The 23,724-nt window shown below is 30.1% G+C and overlaps 1 protein-coding gene across 1 annotated transcript; it reads left to right on the forward strand.

The window, feature by feature from the left end:
- The first annotated feature begins 4,368 nt into the window (after nt 1-4,368).
- LOC119676480 (RYamide receptor-like) lies at nt 4,369-23,505 on the forward strand. The gene is made up of 4 exons (XM_038087720.1): nt 4,369-4,391; nt 6,472-6,585; nt 9,512-9,710; nt 23,497-23,505. Exons 1-4 carry the CDS (start codon nt 4,369-4,371, stop codon nt 23,503-23,505), a joined length of 345 nt encoding a protein of 114 aa, XP_037943648.1.
- Nucleotides 23,506-23,724: the final 219 nt, after the last annotated feature.

Consider the following 23,724-nt stretch of genomic DNA (forward strand, 5'->3'; position numbering starts at 1 on the left):
TAGAAGTTTTATAAAATATATTTTTCCATTTAATGCATTCAATTGTTAATTTAATGGAAAAGGATGGAAGCAAAAATAATTTAATTTTCTGCATATTGCATCAAGTTTTAGTTTGTTTATTAACAATATTAAAATAAGTTAAATATTTTAAAGTTTTCCTTCAACAAATTAAATATTCATGAGCAATGTTAATTAAAATAAATCATGAATTAAATTTAAATTAATTAAAATTTAATTAAATTCTCACAATTCAATGACAAAGTTGATTAAAATTCATTTTGGACTTGCAGTTCGGGAAAATCTTTTTAGTGGTTTTAGTGACCCACCAATGGGATGTGGTCGTATGTATCTCAAAGTTTTTAATGAATGAAAATGGAAATGGGATTAGTTAGCCTTTGTATACATGATTTTATGACTGAATAGTTTAAATGCCTTTAGAGCACGCAATTAATGTGAATGTCGTCGAACGTATAATTCTACGAATTATTTGCTTTAGTTGAGCTGATGGTCTGACAAATATTTGCACTACACCTCCCACACACATGAATAGAAATGTAAATACACGCTCATTCATGCCTGATCTGTAGCTCATATAAAAGTTTGTTACGCGTACGTGCGTGTCGCATACATGCATGTGCGTGCATGTGCGTGCATGAATGTGCAGATTATGTTTCGCCGCTGTACATGGAAAATATTGAATTTCAATGTGAATAAAAACAAATTCCAACTACACGTTCCAACACTCAAACACTCAAACCCACACGCTCACATGCATTCATAACGTTGGCATATCAAATACGCCTTCGGTTATTTTGTTTGGCGGGGTTATCGGACCGGGTTTGGGCATTTCGGCATTGCTTTGGCACCTAGAGTTTGTTTGGAAACGTGCATAAGTATTTCATACAGATTATTAGGCTGCCATTAATTTTTATTCAAGCATAAAATAAAGTATTGAATTTCAAAGTATATTTACTTTTGACTGCGTGTGGAACACTTTGCTGCGCTTCGATGTGCCTCCAGTGGAAAATTATTCAAGTGCCATTCCGGGGGCATGTGACGGTAGCAAGTGTTCTGCTTGGCTTGCATTACAGTAAAAGCAAATTAGCCTCAATTGCGTTTCGTTGTAAATTTACGAAATCATCGTATCTGCGACCATGGCATTTGCAAAGTGCGGATTAATGCTGATCATCCGAAACAAGATGTATGCGTTTCTCTGTCTAGATGCTTTGAGCTATTGTTGATAACATTGCCTACGTTCATATTTTATTATTAAAAATTGTTTATCTTTCAATATTTATAGATATTTTACTTTAAATAAAGCTTGAAATTATATTTTTGGTCAAAAGCCATATAATTTTAATAGATAGGAAGATTCAAAACAGTAACTCTCCGCCTCACGGAATACGGGGATAAATAGGTCTTAAAATGTAGGATCATTGTAATATTACATCAAAAACCTAAAGTACTCTAGCCGATTCAGGGAATTCCGTAAGGAAAGGCACTTTTTTTTGACCGGGCGGGGCCATTCAAACATAGAGAAAATATATCGTTAGGATAGCTCAGAGGACTATAGTATTTAAACACCATACCAAATAGGTATACCCTATTTTCATTAAACTGTCAAGGTCTCAATACATGCATTGGAAATATCGAGTTGACATTTATGGTATTAGATATCTATATTACATAGATACCTTCTAGCAAGAGCTGTGTACTGACAGAGTAGATATTTTTCTTTTCTGACTGTCATCTTCAATGATTAGGTCTGACAAATATATTTATGTGGAATAAATGAATTTGATTTTATTGAATTTGTTAAATTTTTTTTCGTGCAAATATTTTATAATACTGACTCTATTGTATACTTTTTATGAAATGGTCTAAGAGACCATTTATTGACCCGGCAGAGATAATTTAAGTAGATTTATCGGATATCCTTAAATTCGTCTGTAAAACTGGAATTCCAGACGAAACGATTTCATTCTCAAAGAGACCAAATTATTCAATAATTTGATGGAGGTAATTTAAGTGAACTTATCGGATCTTGTCAACTTTATTTTTAAAACTGGAATTACTGACAAAACGATTTTAATATTTATGATACTTTTCCTCAGTTTTCTTTACTGGCTAAGCAGAAAAAATAAAGGTGGATTAATCGTATCTACTTAACTTGTTTTGTGAAACCAAATGACTTAACAAGAAAAACACAATGAGCTATATTGAAAATATTCGTTCGTTTAGGTTGTCTCAAAGATATTACAATGGATTATAGTTGTCTCCGTGTAAAGTCGTGGATGTTTGCTGCCATTAATTTATATGTGGGCTTAAAACTTAGTCTTAACTAAACAGAAATACAATAGTCCAGCTGTCCTAAATGGAGAGCTATATAGGAGCTTTATAATAAAATATGCGATGATTAAGCTGATTCTTATAAATATTTAAATTATTTTTCAAAATAGTTTGAGTGCTGAACTTTTTAGTTACTTGGATATAGTAGATCACACTAGATACTATACTAATTATGACTAGCTCGACTATAATTACTGCTTTGTTAATAATATTGTAGTTCTGGCATAGGTTTTTATGCCGTTAGTGAGCTTTATTGATATGTACATATATGTTTTTTTTAAAAAAACTTTGGTATTCTATAAACTATGAAAGTTATTTTGCATATAAATTAAAAGAATAATAACCCTTCAACATGATGGAAACGGATCTTTCAAAAATTATAATTCAGTGAAACCAAATGCATTTTATGTAAATTTAAATTTTATTATTATTGACATTTAAAGTCAATGTGGAAACGCGATACTTAGATAAATGCTTTATTATGTAGCTGAGGTAAGAGCATTTAATTTTAATAGAAATCTTCTGGTATGAATGTCTACGGCTTTATTTCATAATAAAAAATATAGGAATTATTTTTTTATATATATAAAAGCGAACACCTACAACAAACAATATTTGTATAACTGCAACTGAAAGACCAAATGAGAAAGCCTTTTCGTAACATTTTAAACTGAAATAATTCAATTTTAATTTAATATATATAAACTTTCTGAACGCTTTGAGATAAGATAAGATAGATAGAAATAATAGAACATAAAAAATTTTTAAATTAGTTATAAACTCGTATTTTGGTTACAATATGTCAGCTATGTTTCATAAGAGCTGTTAATGGCAACTAATTATATAGTTTATTAATTGAGTCTAGTTTATTGATTTAAACATAAGAAACATAAGTCAAATAAAGTATATAGGTAACATATACAATACATATATATCAAAATAAATATCTTTATTAACTTTAGTTCAATATTATTAAATTAATAAACTATTAATAACGTAGTTTGAATTTAGCCGTGATATTATTTTTACCATCGTCTTTTAAAAGTAAGATATTAATATATATTATTTATTATTATTTTTCAACAAAAGCTCTGCTCACTTAAGAAAATACTAGTAGAAATAGTATTAGTAATATATTAGTAATATTAGTGGATAATAGATTAATAAATATAAGATATAAATAATATAAGAAAATAATAGAAGAATTTATTTATGAGGCATAGAAAATGTGCACGAGTCCAATTAATTACTCAATATTTACTTACCTCCGATGACGAAAAAAGGATAAATTTACATCATAAAAAATTTGTATTAATTATATTTGATTTCTTATGATTTAAATAACTCTAATAAAAAGAAACTATTAATTCACATCTTAAAAAGTTTGTATTATTCTTATTTATTAAATTAGATTAGATTTTAAAACGGGTTGGGAACTTGTCACCACGTCACTGCATCCTATGAGGATTACTGTGACATACCCACGTTAGTTTCACAGTGACACAAAATGTGTTCTGCTGCTTCCTCTTCTTCGCAATATAGTATGCAGTTATCGTCTCTAGTAATACCTAGATTCGATAGATGCTTTTTAACTCCGCAACGCTCAGTGAGAAACCGGATGCTACTTCTGTTCAGCATTAGTAGCTCACTAGTTTTGGCTTTTGATCGATATGGCATGGATTCTTTCGCTGGTCTGCAGGCAATTGTATTATTCCACTCAGTCTGAACTGCTCTTTTTAGCCACTCATTAATTTTTAGTTTGAAAAAGCTACATGAAGGACCGCAGAATGGTTGTGGCCCAATATAATACAATGCCGCCTCCTATCGGCTTTTTCATTTCCCTCAAATCCGTTGTCCCCTGTGATCCATATTAAGTAAACCCTGTTCATTTCAGCAAGATCTTTAAGAAGTGGAAGGCATTCCCACATTAGTTTTGAGGTCACTTGATGTGAGCGTATTGCTAGGAGTGCTGATTCCTATTTAACTCTTTAATATTTACTTAACTTAAATGTAAAGAAAATGACTAGTTTACATCATAGAAAGTCTGTATCACTCCAAATTAAATATTAATAAATTTTATTATATAGATAATTTGAATAAGTCAAAACTAATCATTAAATGCAAGTATAATAAACTGAATTTAGTTCGTAAAAAGAGGTGTAAAAATATATTAAATAAACACGAGTTCTAGCACTTGCAGTCTAAACAAATTATATACGGACTATAAACTAATTAAAAAATTCGAATATTTTCTAAGACCACTAATGATGATAATACTTGAAACAGCGTTGTATGGTCAGCTAAATTTTAATAAATTAACTAAAAATTTTTGTTGTTGTCTTTTCATTTCTATTCGAACCCTTTTAACTTTTAAATAGTGTCTTTTCGTCATACGACGCGTCACTTTAGGCGAAAAAAATTAATGTTAAATATTTTTGTTGTGTTTTCACAGTTACATACTTTCTATTTGATTTTATTCCGACAATTTAACAAGACTTATTACTTTGTCATCAAATTAGAGAAGACTGTCTAAGAAATTGATAACTTCTTATCACATTATTGGACTATTGATGGATAATGATGGAAGGGTTTCTGATATTATACTGAAAATGTTTGTAAAAGTTAATATAAAACGTATTGTACTAAAAATTAGACCGGCACTACTTTATGGGTGTGTCGCGTATAGCAAAACTGCCGACTCTACTATCCCAAAGCTACACGTTACTCAAAGTCAGGCTCTCCAAAGACTCTTCAAAGTACTATGGTATAACCGCAAGAATGACATGCTATGAGACCTAAGAATAGATCCGGTCAAAAAATACATAAGCGACAGAGCTCTGAAGCTATATGTGAAAACCGATAGGCTGCCCTACTTAGCACTATCTAATCTCAGAGTAATCACTATCCGCTTGGGGCGGTACGCAGATCTTAGATCAATCATTGAATAATTACGAAGATTACCGGGAATACTCAAATTAGTCAGTGAGATAGGTGGGACTCTGCAGAAACCCCTCAGTTATCATAGAGTAAAAATGCCCAGATGCAGTAACTCGGAAAAGGCTTAACATAACATATAACTAAAAACTTTAAATCCATTTGTCTTCAAAATTTTTAATTCCGATAAGCATCACGATCAATAGAGCAGAAAAGGGTTCTAAGTGTCATAAATTCTTCTGCTTATTTAATAAATAGAACTCTGTGATTTTTTTAAATTTTCTTAAGGTTTCCCCTTATATCAACAACTAATTCAATAGACTTTTGTTTAAGTGAATAAAAGTAAAAAAATTAATAAAATTTAAAGCTAAATAATCGCATTTATTAAAAGAAACTATTGCATGCTCCACAGTGCGTATACGTAATAAAAGTAACTGAACTGCGTAATGCAAAAAAGAGAAGATAGAAGATATAATTTATTACTGTTAAACTGCATTATTTTCAGTTAACAGTAATTTTTATTATGCCATAACACAAACATTGTTATGGTTCTAGAAAATTTTGTCGCGTGATATGTTAATAAAAGTTTTTATCACTCATACGCTACGCGGTCCTCATAATTTTATACCATCACGTTTCATTTTATGAGCAAATGGCGAATACTCGAATCATGTGAATTATACAAAGGGAAAGGAACTGCGTTTCCACTGCGTACATCACAGTTTGCATTTTTGCATAATTTATAGTAGCAATAACTGCACAATACAAATATACAAAACATACTGCATTAAAGAATAAATACACATATATACTTTATACGTATATTTATATGAATTTTATTCATAGCTATATACACTCAAATATATATATATGTATGTATTTATATATATATATATATATTATATGTATATATATGTGCATTTATATATAAACATATTCATATAAACAATATGGGGAGTATAGATATATAGATAGATATATATATATATATATATATGTCTGTATGTATAAATATGCATTAAAACAATATGAATATTATACAACCATATAATTTAATGAAAGCAAAAGGAGTGGTTAATTTTAATATTAATTCACAATATGATATCCTTTGCGTCCTCCATGATGATGCAAAAATACTTCAAATACTTTGAAGTCGCAATGAAATGAAAATATTATTTTTCTTTGCAGATATGCCAAATTTATAATCGCTGGCGTTTGGGGTATTGCACTGGCAACGGCATTTCCCATACCAATTGTCTCAAAACTGATGCAGCCTGACATTTGGCATGAGCATTGTAACAGGTAAGTAGTGTAGTTAGTAGTTGCCAGCAACAGAAAATATTGCTAAGATGATAAATTGAATTTTGAAGTCTTCTCCTGTTCTGCACCTCAGCAGATAAAATACTAGAGTTGAGTTGAGTAATACTAAACGTCATGCTAAAGAAAGTTGCAATTACTCTTGTGTTGGTTCGGCGAATGTGGCGCGGAATTTCTGCCTTGATTGACGGAAGTTATTACACGAATGACAACATCAACGTTAAGACAACAGGAGTAAAAAATGACACTAGGTATGCGAAGATTCTCTGCTATAAGGACACCCCGTAGCAAGAGGAGTACCTTCGTACTCGTATATAATGTGAGTGAAAGGCTTTGTTAATGCTGAGCACGACTGAAAATATTTACAACGAATAACTCACAGAGAGAAGTGATTTTTAGCATGTGAAGTAATCGTAAGAAGAAGAAAATAAACTTCTGTCGAAAGTGAATTTTATGTTGAAAACGATAAATGCGGCGTGTAACATGTGCCTTGAACGTACGCCTTGGTATGCTTTTGACATCTTTAAGTCACTATTTTTTTATGCTCTGCGATTGTCTGTATGTGACACCTACCATAGAGTTTATGTTTTGTCCTTGCGGCATGTTGGGTAGTTATCAACAGTTTGTTTGCAGCAATCATGGAAAGTTGATTCCATTCCATCGAACTTTTTAAGCGTTAAGCGTTAGTGCACAACTTGCAGTTAAAGTCTAATTTAATTGTGCCTTGTGGCATCCTCTTGAAGGCAGACGCATAAAAATTTTTAGGTGGCGCTGACGACTGAAGTTCAGACTTAATAAATTATTGTAGAATACGCCATGATAAGCAATTTAGACGGTGCATAAAAAAGTAGCGAACGTTTAAAAATTTGCTTATATATAAATTTCTGAACTCAAAGACGTAAAGAAAGGAATTTATTTTAAAAAACTTAAAATATTTTAATTTTAACTTAAACTTGAGTTATATTGCAATATATGGTAAAGGCAAATCCTTCCTATGAATTAGTGTTTTAGTAGAAAATCCATGACTTCTGAATTGAGCGAATTTAGTTTCATATAGATGACTTATAAACAGAGTGAATTAGAGATTTTGTAGCATATCGATGACTTCTAAACTGAGTGAATTAGAGATTTAGTAGCATATCGATGACTTCAAAACTGAGTGAATTAGAGATTTTGTAGCATATCGATGACTTCAAAACTGAGTGAATTAGAGATTTAGTAGCATATCCATGACCTTTAAATTGAGTGAATTAGTGATTTAGTAGCAAATCGATGATTTTCTAACTGAGTTTGAGATTGCTTCTTATTTTTGCTCTCTTATCTTCTAATTATCTTCAATCAAGAATGTTTTTATTCATCCAAATGTCTGTCACTTGAGTTACGTACCCAGCTACTTTCATTTAGGTAGTTACTATTTCCATTATGTCGACCATAATTTTTTCTCTCTCAGAGCTATAATTCTTAATTGATCTCTTCTGCTCATTCCCTATATTGATCTTTTTATTATCTTTTGAGGTACTCGCTACTTATAAATTGTGTCTTTGATAGAGTTAACATTTCGCACCCATACAAGATAACAAGCAGCATTCAATAATCCAATATTTTTCTCTTTTAAAAGTTGTTTTTCTATACCAGTTTTTTGCAATTTATTTAATGACTTTGATCAAAAACAGAAATTGGAATAAAATATCTTCAGCAGTCAGGTCAACAGCAGCATGCCCTTTGTAATCCAAATATAGTACCACTGATTTAGTTCATAGAAGTAAATTGGAAGTATTTAAAAATCTATTTGTCCTTACAGAATACTGAATTTAATGAGAGCATGGAATCAATCTTCACTAAACCGCATATATTGCAAGACGGGCTGCCATTGGTATCTTTCATCTGTCATCTAGTTGTTTACTATTTCGACACATAATAACTATCTTCTTTAATCTGCGAAAATGTTTCTATTGGATGATATTCTGTTCTAAATTTAGTTGTTTTATAACTGTTTGTATATTTTATTCCATCTCCTAACTAATTCAAACTGATTACAATGAATTTAATTAAGTCTTTGTCCATACTTACACTATTCAAAAATTTCTCCATAATTAAACTCACAGGTTTCTTGGATCATCAAATGTGGTGTCTTCTTCTATTATTATTGTCAACGTAATTTATATTTCATTGTAACATTCATTAATTTAAGGTTCTTATGGCTGAACGTTTCCGTCATTTTAAAAGCATTGGACGTACGCTGAAGTGACACTAATGCGGCTTTATTTATGTATGAGAACCTGCCGCAGTGAACACCCCAAAGGACATTACAATACAAAATCTTTTTCCAACAGAAACAGAAAATTAAGTTTATTTGCTTTATGTTGTTGCATGATTTAAGCATTTAAACTCCTGGGAGGAATTTTGCTGCATAAATTTGGAATTGACTTTGTATGTAAATGTTGGAAATTTTATAATTCCGTGGGTCTGCTGGAAGATGTCTTCCGTTCTGAGCGAATTTTGTAATTATTTTGCAAACCAACAACGAACATAAGTCATGTTAAGTGTCATCGTTAGTCAACGACAGGACCAGCGAGTGAAGAATGCTAGACATGTTTAAATGTTTTAAAGTAAAAATGACAATTAAACCGCGAAAACTCAAACAGTGAAGAGTGAAGAACGAAGAATGAAGAGAATATAACAATTCAAATATTGTGGAAGCGGATGAACATATTTTTCATTGTGACATCATGTCCTGCAACTGTTGCGTGCAGAAACTCTTATAGTTTTTCCTCATTTTTTTTTATTTTTTTTTTGTTTTAAATATTTTTACAGAGTGGTTCTCTTAACTTACAACAATATTAACATTTTTATTTTTAATTAAAAACTGTTTCGCTGAGTAATGTGAATATCTTTCTACTGTTTTCTGCAGATACGTTTGTCGTGAGGAGTGGCCCTCGATGGAGCAATCCTATTATTATACACTGGCATTATTTACATTGCAATTTGTTGTACCGTTGGCGGTGTTAATATTTACATACACACGTATCGCACTCGCCGTGTGGGGTAAGCGGCCACCTGGAGAAGCCGAAAATTCACGTGATCAACGTATGGCACGTTCCAAGCGTAAGGTAAGTGAAAGTGGCAAGTAATTAAAAGGATATCAAATTGACCCGGTGCTCACTGAGTTGTGTTTTCTTGAATTATTTAAAATTTTCTTCTGTGTGTTTTCCTGCCTACAGTTACAGTTGTTGTAAAAAGGTTGATACTTAAGGAATAAATGTCAGGAAATTAAAATTATGATTATAATGGCTTAAGGAAATGAGAATTAGAGTTTAGTGAGCTATTAAGTTATATAAACAGTAACAGCTATTTTTTTCACTATATGGAAATATGTTTAGTAAAACTAATCCGGTTATGTGAAGCGAAGGTAGTATTGCAGTCTAAATTTTTTGTCTGAATATCCCTCGATTAAAAAGTTGTATTGATTTGATAATGAGGGAAATGTAAATAATAGCATATATTATAAATGTAATATATATATTTAGATATAAATAATATATAAATACATCAGAAGGTCGCGTGTACAGATCACGTCGGGGTCACCAATGTGGTGCTTCTGTATTACCACTTTATTATCAATTAAAACACTTTTAAATATATGTTGTGAATGTTCATTATTTACACGTGATTATGTATTTTTTCTCTTGCTTCTGAGAAGCAAGTTAGTTGCTGTTTGTACTTTGATTTTTACAACACGGCAGATGGCGTTGCGCTGGTTAATGTCTTCGCCGCATATATACATGTATATATATCATGAAATATTATATATACTCGTATATTTAAAATATAATAGAAATTTTAATATTAATATTATGAATTATACTGCAGATAGTTTACCCATAACTAAACTTATTACAAGCAGAGACGATTGCTAGAAATGTATTGAACCGGAAATAAAAAAACGAAAACATAAACAAATTTCTTTCAAGTTACCAGTATTAAAGGGCTGAAGTTCATCCGTGACATTGCAATGAACTATCTTGTAAAGTTCGCAATTTATGCACAAATCTTATGTATACTCCCATTAACTTTTTTACAGGCTCTATTCTAGTAGCGCTATGTACCTATCAGGTCTATGTGTGGACACCCAACACCAGCTACCAAGTTCAGAAATAATATTACTTTAGATGTAACCAGTTTCAAAACAGAAAACTACAAAGAGTCAGAATTTTAATACTCAGAGTACACTCATAAAAACCAAGTATAAAGGAGTATAAATATTTTTCTCATATGCCACTTATACGCACTCACACTCACCACAGAAATGTTTCATAAGTGTTTTCATTAACAAGTACCGGTGCTAATGAATCAGCATCACATAAGTTGTAATCTGAGGTATCTAGGCTGATATCTGTCTTTACAGGACAGTGGTCTATAGGACGGCAAGGAGCTATACTCGGCTTACCCTGTGGTACTTCTTGTAGTGCGTGTCTACCAGCTCTTGAGGAAATGACACCAGAACATCTAATGTGTCTTTGTCCAGGTCTGACCAGAACTAGGTTTAAGTTTTTAGGGGCCTCCTTTTTCTATTCACTTGACGATATCTCCAGCATTAGCATTAGCCAGATTCTTGCCTTTGTTAATGGCTCTGACTGGTTCTAGTTGACCTTCTATCTACTAGCCACTATTACGAAGTTTTTGTGGATTCAAAACGGCATTTTAGCTAATTGATGAGGACTCATCCTCCCTCCATCTTAACTAACTAATTAACTATATACTCGTGAATGATTCATAAATCATTTGCGGTAGTTTTATGTCGATTATAAGTGTTAATGAGTATGATATGAGTAGAATATAAATCATTAGAAGTACTTTCAGTTTTATATGAAATACAAAAAAATACAAGTGAAACATTGCCAATGACTCGAGTGTTCACTACTTATATCAGTTCTCTGTTTTATACTAAATGGATTGAATCCATTGTGAATATATATGCATTATAAAACTATATAATTTTCTGGTTCAGACATAAGTTCTTGTTTGGAAAACCCGTCATATAAAAACAATATTGTTTTGTTTTGTCTAATACATTTTTTTTTGTTTTTAAGACTTATGAGCTAATGCGTAACATTTTATATAATGTATTATATTATGTATATACTTATACCTATATATATCATATATATTGTAATATATGTATTACGTATATTTTATATATATTCATATATATGTTATATATTTATGTATATCTTATATATATAGAATACATTACATATATAATATAATATTCGCTATATGTTATATTTAGAGAATTCAAGAATATTATATAAATTATATAGTGGCATACAACTAACAAGCTTAAAAATGTACTAGAATTTTAATCACTTTCCCGGAAATAATAAGCGCTTGTACAACAGTTTTTTAAAATTAAAAATTATATAGTTTTATTCAGTTATGTGTTTGTACATATATATAAGAGTTTATGATAGAAAAAAAATGACTGCGTCAGCATGCAATATTGTAGGGAATGTACTTTTACAGAAACGATGGCATAAGTGCAAATGGGAGTGAATTCTGTAAAAATTTAAATAAAGTGGCATATGTAGATAAATGCAAATGTAGGTAAATGCATATATTTATGTGTACATGCAGTATGTATCTATAGTGTCAAAAATGTATAAAATTCATATGATTCATAAAAATGTGTACTTAAATAACTGAACGCATGGTGAGATATTCTTTTTAGCAAAGTTTTTGTGAAGTTATTTTTACAAAAAGTTTTAAAAATTTTTGAGTTTAAAATATTTTCAGCTTCATTGCTTTCAACGAAATTCTTGTAAAAATGTTCAATATTTTAAAGTTTACGGCACTTGAATTTAAGTGAAATCTTTTCAAATTCTTCTGATAGTTACAAGTTGTAGTCAATTGATTTTAAGTCGAAGCAATTTAAACTTTCAAGTAAAATAATTGACAAGTGTTAGACATACAATTTACCATTTCTTCTGGTTTTCTATGATGTCATATGCTGACATCAGCAAAAATCATAAGATATAAAACAAAACTTTGAAAATGTGACAAATATACTATATAATTTTTTGATATTATTTATTATTTTTACAAAAGAAAACATTATTATTGAGCAAAGATACAACTATAGTTATTGTAGTTATCAGTAATTTAAGCTAAATGCATATTAATTACAAAAAAAAAATGATACATGATACATGAATTAAGATATCGTTTATAATAATAATGACGTATGTAGATATGTAGTGGAAGTGGAAGGAAGTGAACACTAATCAATTATTTATAAGATACTATTTGAATGTGCAGTACTGGTAACGTCTTATAACGCTCCGCATGGTATTTTATAACCAGTCAAGAGTATGGATAAATACTTGACCGTATTCTACACTAAACGTGCAAAAGAATTACTTAAGAAGTAGTCAGAAGTTTATAGTAGTAGAATGATAACTGCTCTTTCCTTGGATACCAGTATTAGATACAGTAGGATTCCAATAGGTTAATTGCAATCCATGTTTTTCTTAAGTAAATTGTCGTATTAGTATCAATCTTATTTAGAGGCTGCTATCTAATTTTTATGCATCAATTTCAATTTAATTGCCTAACTTGATGTACATAAACACATTGAAGACAAAAACTACAAATGAACCTTCAAGCTTCTAAGTTGCATTGCCTTATTAATAACAGATCCTTCCTGTGCCTAGAGTATAAAGTATTTTTGTATAATAGCATCATAAAACCAATATAGACTTACAGTATTCAGCGATTTGGTAATGTCAGATCTTCAATTATTGAAATTATCCTTAAGTGCTTAATTAAAAAATACTGAGAACAATCACTGGTGCCCCATGTTATGAAAGAATCCATCAAGATCTAAAAATTTCCATAGTTAAAGTTGAATTTGACAATGTTAAAAAAAAATACAATAAAAGGCTGACAGTACATGATAACCACTCGCACTTCTAACCATTACTTTCCGTCTAAAAAGAGCGGATCTTTCAGCCATTAATTAAAATGCAATAGGAATAAGTAAAAACCCAACTATTTTCTTAGTGGTCTATTAAAGCTCTATTGTTTTCTTAATAAACCATCTAACATTAATTAACAATAACATTATCTTATTGTTAGTCTCATCGCAAGAAAAGATACAATAAATAATATATATGTATTTAAAAAATAAATTTTTTTTTTGTCTTATGACGAAAAAAAACTGTTTAAACTTTAGAAGAGTTCGAATAGAAATGAAAAAACAACAACAAAAATTTTAGTTAATTAAAAATAAATTTTTTATTTCAAACTATTAATTGTTGAAATTTTGTTTATTATATATGAGAATATACGATAATATGACAAATTCATATTGACCTGTTAAAGAAACTGTTCATAAATAAGTCCTGGTATGTAGGTGGAACGAAAACGTGGTAATAAAAGAGGTACTGTAATGGAGGAATTGCCTGGGCGATCGCTATATTTGATCATAATATAAGGTAAAATAGATACATTTATGGGATTCTAAAATTTTTTATAAATAAGTTTTTAATTAAATCTGATTTTAACGTCAATTTGATGTAGTGACTATTTTACTTAATAGAAACAATTGTATTTAATAGAGAGGATGATGGGTATTTGGCAATACTCGAAATAGCCATAAATTCAAATTATTAAAATGATATAAAAAAAATTTTTGTGGTTCTAGTACATTATTTTTGGAAACCTCTCTGATAAATTTTTGATAGATTTTAAAATTCGGATAATGAGTAAATACTGTTCTTTTTAATTTAAATGATACTCTGAAATAATTTTCTTTGCATATAGTACTATAACATAATCCATCTATATACTGTTGTAAATATTATATGTTATAAAAATTGTAAATAAATTACTTATAACATACTAAGGGCGTATAATAAAAAGTCCATTAAAATGTGTGAAATTCATATTTTCTCTATTTTTTCCCTAGAAGAGTAAAGATACTCTTCAAATATGCCATTTGCACCATTCTAAATCAATACAATTCAATTATAGTGATATCCTTTTATAAAATCATATTTACTTAGGAAACACAAAAACCCGAATATACTTAACCTCTTTGAATAATGCAATTCCAAGTGCTTTGCCACACAAACTCTTCCTTTCCTTTCCATTCCTTTCCATTGTATGCAAATGCGGGACCCTTTGACATTTCGACTATTGCGCGTTAGACGCTCTTCAAATTGAATATTTTCCTCGTATATCTTTTTAAAAATATTTTCAATAAAAATTTTTAATATTAAATGTTGAGAGTTAAGTGGGTTTAAAGTAATACGTCTGTTGCATTTTAATTCGACCTCAATTTCATGATTTTCTGAGTAATTTTTGGCAAAATAGTCACGTAATATTTTAACAAATAAAAAATAAAATCTGAAATAAAACCGTACAAATTATGATTTAATTATAAAATTCTTAAAATTTACTGAAAAAGATGAATAGATAGAAACGTAATTTGTGTTTTCAATCAATAACCACAATTTTCCATTACCCAAAATCACTTGAGGCAATCTTTTAAAATTTCTTCTTCTTTTTGTTATACACTTTTTATTTTTTATTTTTTAGTTTTTATTACTTATAGATTAAGACCTAAAAAGGTTTATTATTTAATAATTATACGCTGAAAGTTTAAACTTTATTTATTACGTGTATCTCCACGATATCTGAAAGAGTGAATCAAACAGACTTCATGATTGCCACACATTTTGAAACTTTATCGGCAGAGTGACTAGCCAAAAATAAAGATGAATTTTCAGAATAATTTAAACAAAAACTTAAGATGAAGCTTAATTAATTACCATCAGTTTTAATAATTATGTGTGCCATTAGATTTCAGCTGAAATAAATAGAGATATAGATATCTATGGCAGCAACTATTTATCTATGGCCATAAATGGCATGAACTTAGGTTGCCACTAGATGTAGAGTATAGCAACTATTTTTAATGCTACAATTGAGTTGCGGATAATTAGAAAAAAATTAAAAAAATATTAGTGACATAATAAATCATTAAAAAATAACATAGATCCACATTATTTAAAATAAGTAGAAAAATTAATTTTTAAGACCAATTTAGAATAATATAATATATGATAACTAGGATAACTTAGGATAACTTAGGAAAATTTAATTAAGTACAAAATAAAAAAATAATATTTAGATAAAAAAAAATTTGGAAGCTAACCAGTTTTAAATGGGAGAATCGAGACGTATATGTACATTTTTGAGCAAAGGTTCTCACACGTCCATGCTTTGTCCCAACTTTGGACAATCAGTGAATTAACCATATACCAATCATGAGTTTATTTATCACTTTTGATATAATAATTGATATTTTCGATTAATTATTAAGCACCTATCAAAATTGTTTGTTCTAAATATTTACGCTGACAAATTAGTATAAAAGAAATATATAGAAGTCAATAAATACGCTAATCTGTTCCCTTATCCGCAATAATCGATAGATACTATCTGAAATTTTTGCGCTCCAAATTTATCATAATATATAATATAGTTAGATTGATTCAATTATAAAAATAGGCACTTACTTCTTTTTATTAAGAAGGAATAAATATTAAGAAGAGTTATTGAAATTTAGATATATGCTCTAACCCATGTTTCAATTTGGAGTTCTGACTTTGGTTTGAGAGAGAGATAGTTTTTGCAAGGGCGTCTCAATATAATGGCAGTAAAGTATTCGAACATCGGATCAAGTAATAAAGGAAGAGTCATTGATAGTTACAAAATTGTATTAAGTTTTTAATTAAAACACTTTAATAGAATAAACAATAAGCTAGGCTGGTAAATAGTTTTACTGAGTACTAGAAAAAGTTAAAGTGGAATTTAGGAGATAGATAGGAGATAACTGACTAATACTTGGGTTATTGGGTTATTGGCAGATTCTGAACTTCTTACAAGGTAGATGCAGAAAAATTAATTAAAAAAATAAATTATAAGTTTCTTTAATCTGTATTTTGTGACATCGGAACATATAGGGAAACGAAGCAGCTAATATAGAACGTGTCACACCATACGTTCTTGCTGAATCTGTGTAGCCACTTAATGTGGCCAAATGAGCTATCAATACTAAGTATCCATGAAATGGATTATTCAGAGTTTCTCTCAAGGGCAGCTATTACATAGTCGATGTTGCAGGTAGATTGTGTTGTGCATGATCTGCCTAGCTTTGGGAGATTGTTAAGAGTGCCACCAGTTCGAAATTTTTTAAAATAAACTATGAGTGAACTATGACTCCGACAAAACAAAGCAATGATCAAACTGCACTCCTACAAAAACATTTTTAAATTTTTAAAAATGCAATTTAAGGGTAATTTAACGGCTTTCATTAGGGGTCATTATTTCTTGAAATATCAGCTGATTAAGTAAACGATGCGGAAACGTTAATTGGATTTATGAATTTGTTATATTTGGTTTTAATTTTATCATCTAGTTTCATATTATTTTTTATATAAAATTATTTATGAGTTGGATTGGAACATCACATCACATCACTAACCAAAACTTTATTACTAGTAAAGAAATAGTATTGAGGCTCTGTTGAATATATATATTAACATTGGTATATGGTATGGTAAAATTGGTAAGTTAGTGTATTAATTTTTATTTTTTGATATTATTAGTATTAGAACATATATGAATTCAAAAAATTCATTTTAGTTTTTAGATAATTTCCTTAAATTTGCCTTTTGTCAATTGTTTTTATATTTTTGTATTAAACTATAAAAATATATGTTCATATCAAATCTGAATTTATTGTAAAAAATGTATTCCATTATTTGCACAAAATGCATTAAAAATATATATAAAAAATTGTTATATAAAAAAAAAAATTTAAATGTAAATTTTCATATTAACATGTTTCCGTGCTTGCATAAAATCTGATGGAAACGAGCAAAGTCAGCAGATTTTGCAAATTGCATGATAGCGTCTACATGGCAGCTCCATTTGCTCTCCGCCGCCTAACCAAAAACCAATCGAAATCGAAGTTATCATCGTTGGAAGCATTATTTTCATGACACTTTTGTACGTTCGCTTAAATCAGACAATGGCAGTTGTGCTTTAAGATTTAAAGATTTTATTTTTAGTTAAATTGATTGTCAAAACGTGCACTTGGTGTCACTTTAAACATTCGATGCGTGCAAAAATTTAATGGGAAGGCACATGATTTATTAGCCACACACCTTGTTCGAATGCATTTCAACTACTAACCACTAGACAAGCTAAAATTACATAACATATAGACCACCGACTAGGTCATAAAGTCATTGACACCGGCACAAGCTTTCCTCCAAACAACCGTACCTTAAAATTGTCATATAGTGTATGTCTAATTATTGTATTAGGTTTTTCAGAAACTAATAAAGTCATCGATCGTTCCAAGTGCATCTGCCCATTTTTGGACATCCGAAAAGCACAAACAAATCATAATTGCTACTTTATTTGCTATCAAGCCACGTAATCACTTACAAAACCAGATAAACTTTATGCCTAATTGAGTTTTACTACTTCTTGGGAGTATCAAAAACAAATTATTCAAACACCCGTACCAGTTGGGTTTGGTATCATCATCAGGTTTTATAACATTGCAATCAAATAAATTATTTTTATTAAATTCCTTTGAGTTTGCCTGCCAGTAAAAAATCTGTAAAAATTAAAAAAATATTTGATGCATTTAATTGCGTATAGTGTACAGTTGCATGTTTATATAAAATTAAAAAAATATATATAGTATACATTGTGACCGAAAAGTTTTCGGAAATTCTCATTTAAAATTCGCGCGCTGTATATTTTTCGATATTTTAGTTTATGTAGTTTGGCAGCACTGTCCTTAATTACTATGCCAAAAATGAGCGCGATCTGTCAGACAGTTCGTTTACGGCAGCTGTTGAAACCAGTTCACCTCAGTAGTGCGTTTGCGAAAAAAACAATGGAAAAAAATATTGATCAAAGAGTTTGCATCAAATTTTGTGTTTCGAACGAATTTTCGTGTGCAGAATCGTTGCGAATGCTACAAAAGGCTTATGGGGAATCAGTTTTATCGAAAACTCAAGTTTATGAGTGGTACAAAGCCTTTCAGGACTGTCGTACGACCGTCGAAGACATGCCGCGTTCTGGACGACCTTCGACCTCTACCACCGACGAAAACATTGAAAAGGCAAAGGAAATCGTGTTCAAAAATCCTCATGTGAGTGTTAGAGAGATAGCACGAGAGCTAGGCATCGGTCGTGAGATGGCTCGTTTGATTTTGGTGGACAATTTGTGTATGCGACGTGTCAACGCTCGGCTTTTTCCGATTCACCTCAATTTGTTCCAAAAACACCATCGTGGACAGGTCTCGTTAGACATGCTTGATCGTGCCAATTCCGATCCAACTTTCATGGAACGCATCATAACGGGTGACGAGACATGGGTCTACGAGTACGACATGCAAACAAGCCAACAATCATCGGAATGGAGAGGAAAAGACGAGCCGAAACCGAAAAAACCACGCCAAAGTCGCTCGAAAATCAAGGCAATGCTGATTGTTTTCTTCGATATTCGTGGTGTGGTGCATCATGAATTCGTCCCTGAAGGACAAACAGTCAATAAAGCCTATTATTTGACTGTTTTAAGACGTTTGCGTGAAAATATCCGCCGTAAACGGCCTCAATTGTGGAAGGATAATTCATGGATTTTTCATGACGATAATGCTCCCTCGCACCGAGCCAACATTATCAACGATTTTAAGGCCAAACATTCAATAAATACCATCGAACAGCCCCCGTATTCACCTGATCTTGCACCGTGTGACTTTTTCCTGTTTCCCAAACTCAAATTACCACTCAGAGGAACGCGTTTTGAATCCATAGAAGACGTAAAACAGAATTCGCAGAGGAAACTCAAAGCCATACCGGAAAGCGCCTATAAAAAATGTTTTGATGATTGGAAGAAACGTTGGCATTTGTGTATCGCTTCTAATGGAGCATATTTTGAAGGAGATAAAATAAATATTGATGAAGATAAAGAATTTTGCGTTTTATTTAAAATTTCCGGAAACTTTTCGGTCACAATGTATAGTACAACAATAAGCAATTAAAAACATAAAAATTAAATTAGAAATTAAAAATAATTAATGGTAGTAAAAATATATATTAGTTAATAAAATTTTCAATTGACTTTTAAAATAATAAAAGTTATGAAAATGTGATTTCAATATTCTGACTAAATTTTTCTACTACGCTATAGGTGGACCTGTAAAATAGATATTAAAATATCAGATTTAGAAACATAAATTTTTTATTTCCCAAAAAAAAATTTTTTAATCAAAAAAATTCTTAGCCGACCATACAGCTGTTTCGGATATCACTACATATCCATGATCATTATATATTTAATCCTTTAACTCCTAGGAGGAACATAGGGCCGTAACAAATAACTTCCACTCGGTACGATTGGTGGCCAATAGCTTCAACTCTCCCCAGTCTTTCCGCATGTGTGACATTTCCGTGTCGGTTTGTCTTATTTTTGGAAAAAATTTTTTCCAAGCTTCTTCAGTATAAACAGATCAAACCAACATATATCCCAATTATCAGTACGTTAGCCTAGAATTTATTTGATTGCAAATATTTCCTCTTTCTTGCTATTATCACCGCTTTTCTATTCGAAATAGATTTCTTGTCATAGCACACAAATTGAGTACCACGGAGTATCGAATTTAAGATCTATATCCGAAATACCAGTACGATCAGCCTAGAATTTACTTAATTGAAAAAATATTTTCTTTCTCGCTATTACCATCGCTTTTCTATACGAAATAGATTTCTTGTCATAGGACACAAATTGAGTACCACGGAGTATCGAATTTAAGATCTATATCCGAAATACCTGTACAGTCAGCCTACAATTTACTTAATTGAAAATATTTCTTCTTTCTCGTTATTACAACCCTTTTCTATCCGAATTAGATTTCTTGTCATAGGACACAAATTGAGTACCACGGAGTATCGAATTTAAGATCTATATCCGAAATACCAGTACGGTTAGCCTGCAATATACTTAATTGAAAATATTTCTTCTTTCTTGCTATTACCACTCCTTTTCTACTCGAAAAAGATTTCTTGTCATAGGACACAAATTGCTCAATTAAACTTTTTACCTTAATTGCTTAGCCATTTATTGCATTTGTGTTATACTATTAACACCCGTAAAAGTTTCTTTAAGAGTAACAAAAAAAAACACTCGCAACTTACGAAAGAAAACATGTGAAGCAACAACAATGCTATTAAAATCTTCAGAGTTAAGTTATACTCGTTAAAAATTATACGTCTTAAGTTTCAGTGCAGCCAAATTTAAAAATTAATCTATTGTCAATGTTCATAATGAATGTTTCAAAAATCCAGTCACCCGTTAAAATCATATGAGCATTTTTTTTTATGAATAAATTCAAATACATAAATTTAATTACACTAACACTAATTTAAATACACTAATCTTCTAACATTCATTTTTTTTTTGTATTTAAACTAAGTAATTTTAAATTATACACAACACAACGGAAAAAATTTACAAAAAAAAAAAAAACAATTGACATATTTTAAAAGTGATGCCAACTTATTTCAACCATAATGAGCACACAGTTTTTTTTCAACTCTGAGAGAAAAAATGTTTGTATTAAAATTAATTTACAACCTCGATTCCATATCAAACAACATCTTATTGTAACATTTAATTAAACTGAATGAGAATTATTAATTTGTATGTACGATAATTATTTCGAAAATTGAAATCTGCTCGAAATAATGTTTCTTAATTGAATTAATGAAAATAATATATTTTTGTTACATATAGACTAATTACAACCATTAATTTTAATTACAATGAAAATTATATATACAACATAAATCCTTTACTAAAATATGATTGAAAAAATTTAATATATTGCATAATTTTTTTTTATAACCTTATAACAATATAATTGAGAACAGCTAATGAGACATCGCAGTTATAATTATATTATATTATATTAAATTATTATTATTATATTAAATTTGGTTCACAGATATATACCATAAAGACTGTGCAAAACCCTGATTCTTCATAAAGGAGAATCAGGGTTTTGCTTATTATCTGTTGTACTTACTAATAAGAACTTGATTTTATTCCAAAGTGAATATTATTACAATATCAATATTATTATAAATTAATATTATTATAAATTAATATTATTACAATATTATTTATTTACATATTAAATTTTTAAAATAACAAAAGTTTCATTTTAAATTTACTAAAAATTTCTTGCCATTATGGATAGTTTGTCTTCCCTTATGTTTTTTTTTTATTACAACTAAAGCTTCACTGCTGAGAAAAAATGTGGTATATCCTTCAAATTCTAAACCCGCTATATCATGTTATTTAGCAAAGCTATGGTTTCTTTGTTTGAATTGGCAGTACTTTTTATGTTCACAAGTGATGAAATTTTTTGGTGTTTTTCTACACGGTATTTACGGTTTAGACGGTATTGACTTTGTCGCTGCTCTCTAAGTTCTTTTTTGTTATCAAAACCAGAGTTGTTATCTGCCTTTGAAGAAAGAATTTACTATCATATTTTTATTATTTCTCGTTTTTTAGTATTTTCGTTTCCATAGTTACATTTGCTCTTTTCTGGTTCCTAAAATTTTTTTTTAACTTCACAGTTTTCCATTTGATGAGGTTTTTCCGCCTTGTCTAACAATAAATTCTCTTTGAATTTCGTTTTTCGGTTTTCGCGCTTATAAAAAATTTTATCTTGTTTTGTAAATATGTGGATTGCGGTATCCTTTTATGATGAAAATTTTAAATGCTTTTAAATTTTGAATAAAACTGTGCGACGTAAGTAATTATATAATATTAATTATCAAAAAATAAAAAATAGTATTTAAATTAATGTTACCATGGGTTTAACAAAACTAATTTTAATTTTATAATTTATATTTATTTAAATTATTTTTAATTTGCAACATAATTTCTATTAATTTATGTTGTAGAGCAGGTTCACGGTAGTATCAGAGTCCCGCTCATCGATGTAAAGGGTAAGAAACTGTGGGGAGTTTATACCGCAAGGTTTGAGAGAGATCGTATAGGATGTTGTTGGAGAAGGGCTTGCGTTTGTAGTTGGTGCAATCACGAAGAAGAAGGAGTCTTTCCATATGGCCGGAAGTGTTTGAAGAGCAAAAGGGAAAAGTCGTATATGAAAAGAGAGTGAATGAGCTGTTTTTAACAGAAAAGCTTAACTGTTTATTTAAGCTGGTTACGCTTGCGAAGAGTATTGTTTAGTTGAGTATGTGTGAACTGAGTATTGCGAATGGCATAGTCGACGTGGAAGGTGAAGTTGTGCCGAGGGGATAGTACAATACCATGGTACTTCAGCTTGGTTACAAAGCGAATGGGGGTATTGTCGAATATTACCTCGATCTGCGAGTCGTCATTAGTTAAAGGTTTTATACGGCTTTCGTGAGATTCATTCTCTACAAAAAAATCGGGAATATTGGAAACCGCTTTGAGACTGCCACAAATGATAGTACATTTGCTTGGTGTGTTTTTTGGTATTTGTTAAATGTTTTCACTGACATAGGATTACGTCGAAATCCGTAAAAATTTACGTATTGAATCATTTATTTCGATGGCGCTGGAGTTTGCACTGGCTTTTTGTCATAAAATTTGCAGTTTCTTCTTTCCGCATTTCTAGCTAGGTAAATATTAATAAGTCCTTTCTTGATAGCTCATATTTGTTAGAAAATAGACACATTATTGCTATGCAGAAGCGTTTGAAGTGCTGCTAAAGTACTAAATACTATAAGTTTTTTATTTAATTTCTATTTTTAGGACGGTTAATTGGTGTTACGACTATTGTTTGTTTTAATATATATATTTCGTTGAGCACTGAGTGCATGCATGTTTGCAGTGAGAGGGCTTACTTGACATGAATGAAATCAAAATTATTTTAATATTATTAATAGTCTTTTTTCACTTGTATTTTACGAAAAATAATAAAATTCTCAAGTGAGTGATGACAGGGCTGTAATGAGGGCTGTTTTACACTGTCTTGATTAA

This window comes from Teleopsis dalmanni, chromosome 2, assembly GCF_002237135.1.
Source record: "Teleopsis dalmanni isolate 2A chromosome 2, ASM223713v2, whole genome shotgun sequence".
NCBI lineage: Eukaryota > Metazoa > Arthropoda > Insecta > Diptera > Diopsidae > Teleopsis > Teleopsis dalmanni.